This window comes from Physeter macrocephalus, chromosome 21, assembly GCF_002837175.3.
Source record: "Physeter macrocephalus isolate SW-GA chromosome 21, ASM283717v5, whole genome shotgun sequence".
NCBI lineage: Eukaryota > Metazoa > Chordata > Mammalia > Artiodactyla > Physeteridae > Physeter > Physeter macrocephalus.
In genome coordinates this window covers 8,676,623-8,689,058 of record NC_041234.1, presented here as the reverse complement: position 1 = coordinate 8,689,058, position 12,436 = coordinate 8,676,623, and the positions used below count along the sequence as shown (strand labels likewise).

The window sequence follows — 12,436 nt, the reverse complement described above, 5'->3', positions numbered from 1 at the left end:
TGAGTTGATAAGTATGCAAATTCTACTTTAAAATATTTTTGAATTCACAGAACTTCACATTTTAAAATCAATGGACAGGGCTTCCCTCGTGGTGCAGTGGTTAAGAATAGAATCCGCCTGCCAATGCAGGGGACACGGGTTCGAACCCTGGTCCGGGAAGATCCCACATGCCATGGAGCGACGAAGCCCGTGCACCACAACTACTGGGCCTGCGCTCTAGAGCCCGTGAGCCACAAGTACTGAAGCCCACGCACCACAACTACTGAAGCTTGCACACCTAGAGCCCGTGCTCTGCAACGAGAGAAGCCACCGCAATGAGAAGCCTGTGCACCACAATGAAGAGTAGCCCCTGCTCACTGCAACTAGAGAAAGCCCGCGTGCAGCAACAAAGACCCAAAGCAGCCAGGAGTAAACAAATAAATAAATTTTAAAAAACAAATAAATAAAACAAAATAAATGGACACTAAAAATTCAACTCTTCATATTATGTAAAATTTGAGATTCTAAGAGTCCTCTTAAATTCATTACTCTAACATTCATGATGTAAAAACACAAAATATTTTATATAGATATTATCATTATTCTCATTATTAATGTGGACACCTTAAAATAAGCACATCCATATAGTGAAAATTCTTTCCCAAGTAGTTTATTAATAGCCAACATTCAATACCTCAGCAGATGTCAAACTCCTATAAGTTAATACTTCCTTTACTAATTTTGATAATGTGCATAAAACAAGCAAATATAAGAACCTGAGTCATTTTAACATTAAACTCCCATTCTGAATCAATTACTATCAGTGCTGATAAAACAGTAGCTAAGTTTTACTTCCAATGTGGAGGCCACTTCAGAAACCTGATTGTAGCGACCTTAATCCTACTAGAATATAAAAACGAAACAATGCAACACAAAAATAAAGGCTTATGGGTTCAAGGATATAAATGGTTCAACTTGCATCTAAGTTTGGGTAGGGCTAACGAGGCAAAACACTTTCCAGGTATGGTCACCCATCAGAGAGGCCTAATGCCTCCCTCAAAGAATTTCATATTTCACAAATAATTTTTACCCGTAGAGAGAAACGTAAAGAAGAAATGACCACACAGAAACAACAGAACAAATGTGACACAGTTTCTAGAGTATACAGGGAATTAATTATTTGGGGAGCAGATACTACCACAGCAAAAAAAAAAACAAAAAACAGCTATCTAGATAATAAAAGGGGGGGGATAAGAAAAAGCAAAACACTATACAATTTTGGACCCACCGTTTTTTGCTGAGGCTTTCGGAAAATCTGCTTGTCAGGCACAATATAGTTGTTTTCATAAAATGCATGAAGCAACAAGAACTCATTACGCTCGGATCGTCCACCCATCAGCGTCCTAGACTATTAAATATAATTTTTTTTAAAAAACTTGAGCTCAAAAGCAGAATAAACAAAAGCAACTTCGAGTTAGCAGATTTAATCCTAGCACCTCCTTCAAAAATCACTCATCATAACAAGGGCTGCTTTAAAAAAAAAAAGGTGCTAAATTATTTCTAGCAGTTTCTTTAAGCATTATGGTTAAAAGGAGACAAAGAGCTTAAAATACTGACAACTTGGACTATTTCTTTACTCCCAAATGGACCATTCCACAAATCAGACACATCCAGATGTCAGAGATGGTCCTTATGTTCGTCCAAATTTCAACATACTGCACCTGGCTTTCCTCCCCTTCTCCCAAGCAATTCTTCATTTTACAAAAGAAGCCCAGCTTTCAGAATACAAGTTACTTATTTCATAAGCATGCATTTAGACTCATTATCATATAACAACTACCCCCAGAAAACACTGGATCCAACAGGAAATGCTTTTTCCCCCTTTCTATGTTAAATTTACCATAACGTTCCCAGCGATGTTAGTGATCTGCAATGCTAATGGAAGAACATTTAGCTCACACATGATCTGCAAAATGAACCTGGCATCTTTCCAGGTGTGTTCCAACAGGTACAACAGATGAGAAGAGTCACTGTACAGAAAAGAAAGAATGAAACAGAATCAAGTAATTAAAAGAAACAATGATTATAATCATAACTTCATAAACTATCACAAAAAATTTTTGGTATAAGTTAACTTCAGAGCAATGGCACCTCAGCTTTGGAAACGATTTAAAATAAGGTCAGCATGAAATTAGGAATTCATTCATACCATTAGTCCCAATCAATGCCCTTCTCTAAAACACACAAAAAGTCCTACAAAGATACAATCTGAAAACTCCCTAAATTCTTTCATTCACCCATCCATTAAATACGTATTGCATACCCACTCCGTGACAGGCATTGTTCTAGATGCTGGCTGTGACCAAAACAGACAAAAATTCCTGTCCTCATGGGGGAGACAGAATATAAATTAAAAATTTAATATGTGATATGTTATATAACACTAAGCGTTAAGAAGAAAAACTAAGAAGCAAAGGGAATATTAAGTGTCAGGAGCAGAGGCAAATTTTAGTTAGGGAACTGAGAAAGAGTTCGCTGAGAATAAAAACCTGCAGGAGGTGAGAGAGCAATCCTTGTGGATGGGTTATCTCTGAGAGAAGAACATTCCAGGAGACAGAACAGCACCTTCAAAGGCCCTGAGCTGAGCATAAATCTGGCAGTTCTAGTACCAAGAAGGAGACCAATGGCTGCAACAGAGAGAATGATGGAGAAGAGTAGAAGATAAGGACAGAGCTAACGGCAGAGAGACCCACTGTATAGGACCTTGTAAATCGAAATAAGTACTTTGGTTTTTACTCTGCATGAACAGAAAGTCACTAGGAGATTGTAAGCAGAGTGCCATATCTAACTTTAGCATGGTGACTCTGGTTCCTGGGTTGAGAACAGACAGCAAGGAGTCAAGGGCAAAAGCAAGGAGACCAGTGAGGAGGCTAACATAAGAAAGACCCAGTGACCCAGGAGAAAGAGGTTGGTGGCTTGGACCAGGGTGGGTCCAACGGAGGGGAAAAGAAGTGGTCAGATAGAGACATATTTTGAAGATGGAGCTGACAGGATTTCCCGATGCATGGAACATAAGATGTCAAAGAGAGGAATCACAGATGCCTCAGAGGTTCTAGGCTGAGGATGACTTTGGAGGTTTCCAGCGATACTGGAAAAATAACAAGAACCTAGAGGAGAAGGTCAGAAGCTCAGTTTTGGAACAAGCTGAGTTGGAGGTTCATGTCAGACATTAAGTAGAACAGGCAGGTGGAGACATGAGTCTGGAATTCAGGGAAGAGAGGTCTAAGCTGAAGATATGCTGGCGGGAGGCACCAGCACCCATGTGGTACTGAAATTCCTGCGACTCAACGAGATCACCCAGGGACAGAGCGCAGTCAGAAAGAAAAGCAGTCTGAGGACTTGGGAGGAACAGGCAGAATAGAACGAGGATTGGCCAGAGGGGTAGGAGAAATTTTAAGAAATAAACAAGCACAAAGTTTCTGTTACGCAAAATGAGTAAGTTCTGGAAATCTAATGTACAGCAACGTGGCTACAGTTAACAGTACTGTATCATATACTTGAAACCTCCTAAGAGGGGTAAATCTAAGTGTCCTCACCACAAAAAAAAAAAAAAAAAAAAAAAAGAAGAAGAAAAAAATAGTGATCATGTGAGGTGATGAATAGGTTAATTAGCTTGATTGTGAAGATTATTTCACAATGTATATCAAACATCAAGTTGTACCTTAAATAAAATACAATTTTTATTTGTCAATTTGACCTCAACAAGGCTGGAAAAAAGAAATAATCAGCAATATCTCCAAATAACTGAATGACTTCTCAGATTTTATATTTCCAAAATATTTGCATTCTGAATTAATGAATTAAGGGCAGAAACCTAAATATCACATCAATTTCCAAACTGCTCTCGGGAAGCATCAAGATGGTGTTAAATGAGGGAGATATTATGATAAAATTAGAATAATTCAAAAAGCAAAATAATTCAAATTACTCAAGTAATGGAGACGGGGATGCTGACATGAAGACAATTTTCCCCTTCATAACACCACAGGCTCCTGTCCCTCCAGCCTAAGGATGATTCTGGTGTCTTGCTGTTGTTAATTTCAAGACAGACAAATTCTGAAGCATCCAGTATCATACCTGTACATATTTCGTACATTTTCCATTGGGATTACAACCCTTTCGGTTTTCAGAATCTGTTGAACAAGTTCAGACAAATGGTAGCTTTTACAACGCATCAATTCCTTGGCTGAAATTTCCACATCACAGATCATTCGGCCACAGGTAGCATTTCTTTCACCAAATCCACTCCTGCCCTACAAGGGGAGGACAAAAAGCAAATCCCATGGAAGAACAGACACTGAGAACATTTCATTCTAACTTGCTTTGAGGCTAGCCCCAAAATTACAACGATGAAACTCTCATTCTTCCATTCATGCATTCATTCAGCCATCAATCAAATATTTTTGAACACTGACTACATATCTGACACTGTTCCAGGCACTCAGAATATAGGGATATAGCGGTGAGCAAAACAGAAAAGATTCCTGATCTCAACTGAAATATACAATAAATAAAAAAGAAATTATATAGTTTTAGGAGGTCATTAAGTACATGGAAAAGAGAAAACAGAACAGGGTGAGGGGAATAAGGAATTTGGGGGGACTACATCTTAAATCGGGTGATCGCGTAGACCTCACTGAGAAGATTCCATATAAAGAACCCTGAAGGGGGTAAGGAGTTAGCAAAGCAAGTGTTTGGATGAAGTGTTAATAACAACTCTATCACCATAAAGATATGAATAGGGAAAGAAGCAAGAGCACTGGCCCCCAACTCCAAACTGTAGCAGCAGAATCCTCTGGAGAGCATTATAACGGTACAGAGTCCTAAGTTCTCTGATGAGGCAGCATATGCCGTTTTACTGACAGGCTTTAACTAAAATAAGATTGCAAGCGCTGAGCACTGTCAGGTTTAGGAAATGAAAGGTGCTTCATCCAAAACCACCTCAACCTCCCTTCAGTGAAGCAAGCAGGTAGAATGAGAAGTGACAAGCTTTATAAGAGTCACATGGGGCCTGGGTTCAAAATTTTAGTTCTTCCCTTTACTAGCTGTAAGATCTTGAACAAGTTCTGCCACCCCTGTGAGAATGTGCAATAAACCCGGAGCTGCTGTGAGAGAGAACGAACAAAGAAGGCATGCTGCCCGTTGTCTTCTTACATACTCAGTGTCTGCTCCCCTCCCCCAACCTCCGTTCCTCCTTCCTATCTCCTTAACAAGAACCCGCAACTCTGCTCTTAGGGATGCCCAAGTGGAGCTAACGAACATGTGCTGTCTCTAGAGTCTAAGAGCCGATTTTTAAAACTACCAGTGGTTTTTACCAACAAAATGCTGAATTCAAAGGAAAAGGTGTTTAGTGCCAAAGTTAAAATGTCCTATCATAAGGCAACAGATTCCTAGTCAAAGAAGCACAGGGTACTCCCTGGTAGCTACTTCATATAAAGAAGCCAAATAGAGAAGTTAAGATTTTGAAAATTATTATTACCCCAAGCTTTGGCATGTTGGATCGCTTCAGCCGACCTATCTTGGACCAGTAAGGAACTTTGCACACATTAATTCTCTGCAGTAGCACTTCCAGTTCAAACCCATAAATATTATGACCCTAGTCAGAAAAAGAAGGCAGCCAATAACATTATAAGAAACGCAAATTAGAGGATTTATCTTCATATGCATAGAATTTCTTTGCCCTTTCTTTTTCTGGTCTCTAATTGAAGGCATCATGAGCTTACCTCCGATTGGGGTCCTTTCTTCTTCAGGAATTTATTCATCAGCAGCATTCATTAGCCTTGACATTAACAAGGCTGCTAAGCAGATTGCTGGAATAAACTTTATTTTATCCTAATTGATGCAAGGTTCATATGATGTCTTTTAATTTGCAACTCATGCTTCACAGTCTCATGCAAATTTTAATGTCCCATACTTTTTAGGTGATCAGTAAAAGCTGTATTCAAACAATTGCATCTTACTTCCTTAAAAACCAAGAACCCAGCTATGTTGCGTGACAGTTTACAAAGACTTCTTAGAAAACGGAGGAAGTGCATCTAGCTTCTTCCTAAAGAACTGAGTTCAAACACTACTGATTTAGACTCTTAATCAATGTGCAACTAAATAAACATATACTGTCACTCCATACTCCAAATAAGAACTTTGCTAAAAACATGGAAACAAAACTATACCGAGTAAAAAAAATCTCAAAAATATTACCAAAATTTCCATGTCTGTAATGATAATTCCCGTCTTGTGAATTATGTTTATTCTAGTAAGTTAAACTAGATGAAGTTTAAAATAAATTAATAAACAGATTTACTTGTCACTAATTTTAATTTAAAATATATACCACTATATATTTATGGCAAGTTTGTCTATTAAACTAAGAGACCCAAAGGACATGAGGAAGTCTCATTTCCAAATTATCATGCCTGGGATTAGGGACTCAAACCCATGTCAGGATTCTCTCTTATTTCAGTTTGGATTTCTCACAAAGTCTTGGCTCTTACACCCTAGAGCAGGCCAGCTACCCTAGACTCCAAGATATCTCCTTGGGGTCCAAGAGGGAGACTACTGAGATTGGGTGAAGGCCTGGTGCTGAGCCAGAGCACCACAGGAGGGCACTGTGGACAGAATCTCCCCAGCACTTTCAAGATAGCTCCTGAAATACCATAAGGGAAGCGGGTGCAGAGACACTGGTAACAACCTACAGGCTCTTACTACTTTGGCTACACCATCTTCCAGAGAGGTGTCCAAGAGCAAAAACAAACACAGAAATATATGGCAAACATTTTTCACAAGGCTTCAATGTAACCAAATTACCAATATTACACTTAAAATATAGGCGTTTATATGCTACTTCCCTCCAAAAAACCCAAAAGCACAAAATAATTTGATTGGTCCGTTAACCCAGAAAAAAGACAAAAGGAAGAACTCCTTGATAGGAGTCTACAAACTAAGGAAGGCTGGAGGAAACACAAAACAAAATGTTGTTTTAGGACTCTTAGGAACTGTGGCAAAGACAACTCAATGAATTATTACCTCTTACTATTTAGTAGGAGCATATTCAGTCATCAAGAGAAAAAAAAGACTCCTAGCCACAAGCTCTCAAAGGAATATGTCAGAGATCCACTGAGCTCATTAAATTAAAATACTTACACTTTGGAGATACGCACCCAACCAAGGGAATTCACTCCTGTGACATTATACTGCCGGGCCACTAAGCCAAAATTTTGGAGCTATTAACAGTTGACATGAGTTGTCTTACTTCTGGGCTGCTCTCTAACTGTAAATAACAGGAGTATCCTAAACTACAACAGTAATTCATGAGTTGCTTTTCTATTACAGGGGAAAAAAAAGTATCTTGTAGTAGGTTGGGGTTTTTTTCTCCTTTCTGTTAGGAGAAAGTATAGCAATTCCCACCAGTCCACGGGGTTATTTCAGTCTGAAAAGATTCTCCACTGCTCAAAAAGTACCAATCAAGTCACACTGAAAAGAACTATGGGATGAAGAGCTTCCCCACAACACGGTCAAACATCTACTCACCACAATGATATCAGGATCAATTTTGTGAATTTTTGCAAGGAAAAAACCTAGCAGTGTTCTTTCTGTTGCAGCAACCTCAACCTTCACATTCTGTTAGATAAAAACATACCAGTCACTTATCTTTACTCTCAACTACTATACCTTGGCTCCTTGTTCAAGCAGGATAAGATTCCGTAGGGTTAAAAGAAACCATCCATTTCAAAATTAAATGCAGCAATGAAATTCCTGATTCTAGATTTCACAGTAATAGTTGCACAAAATCTCTGAGGAGCTCATTCAAGTAATAAGCATGTGAATGAAGCAAAATTTTAAGCGCTGAGCACTATCGAGTGCAGAAATGTCCTTCCATAGGGACACGCTTGTGTATCTGGACACATTTTATAGCATCTGAATCAGAGTACCTATCAAAAACATTACTTACTTTCCTATATAATCCCTGGTAGACTTTGTTGTTTATGTATTTACCACATAAAGAGATCCCAAGGACTGCATAAACTAATCCCAAATAGTGGTGCAAAAACCCATAAATAAGAAACTAGACTAATAACGAACATACATGTAAGAATTAAGTTTAGTGTCTTAAATAAAACCTATCTACACATAAAAGGCTTCCACTTGGATCACTCAATATAAATCAGGTATTCAAAAGATCCACTCTTATTAAGACTCTTAAAATGAAGTTGATGGCTATGTTTTCTACAACTAGCTCAGGTTTAAAAAATATCAGTTTGACTCTAATGGAATTTTCCAAGGTCATTTTACTTACTAATTCAGGGCACTTCACAAATAATAGCCTGATCCAATAGTACCCCCAGACTACTGGACTTCTCAAACCAATTTAAAGTAAGTGGAACCTGATAAGGTTGCTAACTTTTAATTTTGGCAAGTGAAGATATTAAAAAAATTTTTAAAACCTACACATTTACCAACCCAGGCATTTCATAAAAGAAAAAACATACTCTCCAAAAATAAAATTCTTCATTATACTACTCCCCCTCCCACTTTTATTAGGACTCGTGAAAACTTCTTCATGGAGTATACTGGGAGTTTAGAGATCACTGATCAATTATAGCCAGCCCACATCAACCTTCCCAATATATGTCACCTTTAATATCCACAGCATTCTCAACTTCTCTTGACTTCCTTCAAGTTAGCGGGGTGGGGGTGGGGTGGGCTTTACCCAACACTTTCCCAAAATAGTAATCACGTGATCATGCAATTTTGGAAAAGCTTCCAATTAAGTTATCTGAAGGAGGGTTTGAGACCGCCAATCTATTAATAAAGTGTCGAACCCCATTATTTCCAGGAGGTGAAACATTTAAACATTGTAAAATAACGTTTCTAGTTTTAAACTTCTAATACTTTTTTAACGGGTTAATGCCATAGTCCAACCTAACAAGAATAGATCTAATAAATTAACATACAAAACAGCGTATTTCTACTAATCCACAGCATTCTCCTTTTCTCTTTTTAAACAAATACATATTTCATATTTAAAAGGAATAAACAGTGAGTTCTTTACCTTTTCCTTAATGCCTTCTTTAAAATCATATGGAAAAATACAATCCTTTGGTTTAGACACAACTGTAAAAAGGAAAAAAATAAAGATTCCAACACCCATCTTAGTCCAATTTCAAGTACACATACACTGCAAGTTTCTGAATGGAAACCATCTTAAATATAAATAAATTCCCCTTGATCTCTAAATAGTTGCCAAAACGAACTACATATCCTAAAATTCATATGGAACCACAAAATACCCTGAATAGCCAGGGCAATCTTGAAAAAGAAGAACAAAGCAGGAGGCATCACACTCCCTGATTTCAAACTACATTACAAAGCTACAGTAATCAAAACGGTATGATGTTGGCATAAAAATAGACATACAGAGAGCCCAGAAATAAACCCATACATAACACGGTTGATTAATTTATGACAAAGGAACCAAGAATATACAATGGAGAAAGGAGAGTCTCTCCAAAAAATGATGTTGGGAAAACTGGACAACCACACGAAAAAGAATAAAACTGGACCACTATCTTACACCATACACAAAAAACTAACTCAAAATGGATTAAAAACTTGAACATACTGGTGGCGCAGTGATTAAAAATATGCCTGCCAATGCAGGGGACACGGGTTCGAGCCCTGGTCCAGGAAGATCCCACATGCCGCGGAGCAACTAAGCCCATGTGCCACAACTACTGAGCCTGTGCTCTAGAGTCCTTGAGCCACAACGACTGAGCCCATGTGCCACAACTACTGAAGCCCACACGCCTAGAGCCCGTGCTCCGCAACAAGAGAAGCCACCGCAATGAGAAGTCCGTGCACCGCAACAAAGAGTAGCCCCCGCTCGCCGCAACTAGAGAAAGCCTGCACGCAGCAACAGAGACCCAACATAGCCAACAATAAATAAATAAATCAAAATAAATTTATTAAAAAAAAAAAACCTGAACATAAGATCAGAAACCATAAAACTCCTAGAAGAGGGACTTCCCAGTGGTCCAGTGGTTAAGACTCCGTGCTCTCAATGCAGGGGGCATGGGTCCAATCCCTAGTCAAGAACTAAGATCCTGCATGCCATATGGCACGCCCCCCCACCCCCCAAAATAAAGAAAAAAAAGAAAAAAAACTCCTAGAAGAAGACATAGGCAGTAAGCTCCTTGACATCAGTCTTGGCAATGACTTTTTGGATTTGACGCCAAAACCAAAGGCCTCAAAAGCAAAAATAAACAAGTGGGACTACACCAAAGTATAAAGTTCTGCACAGCAAAGGAAACCATCAACAAAATGAAAAGGCAACCTACTGAATGGGAGAAAATATTTGTAAATCATATATCTGATAAAGCATTAATATCCAACATACATATATTTTTAAAATTCATACAATAAAAACAAACAACCTGATTAAAAAATGGGCAGAGGAGCTGAATATACATTTTTCTAAAGACATACAGAAGGCCACCAGGTATAGGAAAGGGTACTGAACATCACAAATCATCAGAGAAATGCAAAAGCACAATGAGATATTACCAACACCTGCTAGAATGGTTATTATCAAAAAGAGAAGAGATAAAAAGTGTTGGTTGGAGAGGATGGAGAGAAAAGGGAAACCTTGAGCACAGTTGGTGAGAATGTAAACTGGTACAGTCATGGAACAGTCATGGAATTTCCTCAAAAACTTAAAAATAGAACCATATAATCCAGCAATTCCACTTCTGGGTATTTATCAGAAGAAACTGAAAACAGTAACTCGAAAACAGTAACTCGCCATTTGCGATAACACAGATGGATCCAGAGGGCATTATGCTAAGAGAAATAAGGCAGAGAAAGACAAATACACTGTGATCTCACTTACATGTGGAATAAAGAAAACAGAAAAGAAAATGAAAAAAATGAGCTCACAGATACAGAGAACAGACGGTGACTGCGGGGGCGGTGCACGAAATGGATGAAGGGGTACAAACTTCTAGTTATAAAATAAATAAGCCTTGGGTATGTAATGTACAGCATGGTAACTACAGTTAATAACCCTGTATTGCATATTTGAAAGTTGCTAAGAGAGAAAATCTTAAAACTTCTCATCACAAGAAAAGAAAAGTTTGTAACTATGGTGATGGATGTTAACTAGACTTATTGTGGTGATCATTTTGCTACATATACAAATATGGCATCGTTATGTTGTATACCTGAAAGTCATACAATGTTACATGTCAATTATAGCTCAATTTTTTAAAAGTTTAGAAGATTAAATCTAAAAAAAAAAAAACAATACCCAAGTACAGAGCCCTAAGTCCCTACAATTGTTAAAATTGCTTTGATGAAACATTTGCTATCCATCTAAGTCAGAATGGAAGATATTTAAGTCTTTCCCAAAGGAAATGCCCACCATCACCAAAACCTCAACCAGCATACAATGGAGGAACTCAGCCCAAACTTCTCAAAGTTAGGATAGTAAAGATGACCAAAGCTTTCCCCACTACACTCTCAACTCCTTGTCATTCACAACAGCTGTTCATACAGTGACATACTCAGAGGACGTAAATGTTGAAATGAGCTAATGACTCTCTCTTTCCAAACTATTCTCAACATCACTTTGTTCTGTGTATTCAACCCAACTTAAAGAGTAAAACTTCACAAAAATAACACATCACCCTCCCTTCTCTGCTTGCTTCCCTTGTCCCACTTTCCTAGTATCCAAGAAACCTTACAGGAGATGCTGCCCCAGTTAATCTCTGGTTCTGGGCTGGAAAAGAACCCGGGAAGCATAACACATCAATAGTGTTGTGCCCTTATTTTATTTTTTTACAAAAAAATGATTATTTAACTGGCCAAGTTCTCAACATGCAATACGTCAGAATCTGCGGTGGAGACTGCCTCATGGCACGCAGAATTCTGTGGAATAGTTTCACCCACGGAATTGTATGCATAGCACAACACAACTCCAGCATGATATTACCATAACTCCTCCCAAATAGGTAAACATTTATTTATTCCTTGGCATCTTGCCTCATCACAAAGAAAACTTTGGCCAGGCTTCTATGACAGGCTTTTAGGCTGACATCATGAAAAGAAAATAGTTACAGCATAATTTTGACCCAGAAAAAAAAACTACTCTACCACAATAGAGTAACCACTGGAACAGAGAAAAAGATATCAAACTGCCTCCCAACTTCTGCTCCTAGAGAAAAACTAAACAGCTGAATAGGAGCAACCAGTCCAATAAAACTTAGGGTCCACAACTGACCAAAAAAAAACTTCCTCAGCAAATAAAAACAAAAATAAACAAATGGGACCTACTCAAACCTAAAAGCTTTTGCACAGCAAAGGAAACCATAAACAAGACCAAAAGACAACCCTCAGAATGGGA

The 12,436-nt window shown here is 38.3% G+C and overlaps 1 protein-coding gene across 4 annotated transcripts in view; it reads right to left on the bottom strand.

Annotated features, from left to right (window-relative positions):
* Positions 1–12,436, bottom strand: part of POLA1 (DNA polymerase alpha 1, catalytic subunit) — a 299,996-nt gene that overhangs the window by 249,415 nt on the left and 38,145 nt on the right. For 3 of the 4 annotated variants that reach the window (XM_007107041.4, XM_007107040.4, XM_055081936.1), the window contains exons 17-22: positions 9,089–9,150; positions 7,567–7,656; positions 5,519–5,635; positions 4,117–4,292; positions 1,880–2,009; positions 1,268–1,387 (exon numbers count right to left, since the gene is read on the bottom strand). In XM_007107041.4, coding sequence (XP_007107103.2) covers positions 1,268–1,387; positions 1,880–2,009; positions 4,117–4,292; positions 5,519–5,635; positions 7,567–7,656; positions 9,089–9,150 — 695 coding nt within the window. The remainder of the gene's footprint in view (positions 1–1,267; positions 1,388–1,879; positions 2,010–4,116; positions 4,293–5,518; positions 5,636–7,566; positions 7,657–9,088; positions 9,151–12,436) is intronic. The other variant, XM_028482923.2, reaches the window with a different exon arrangement.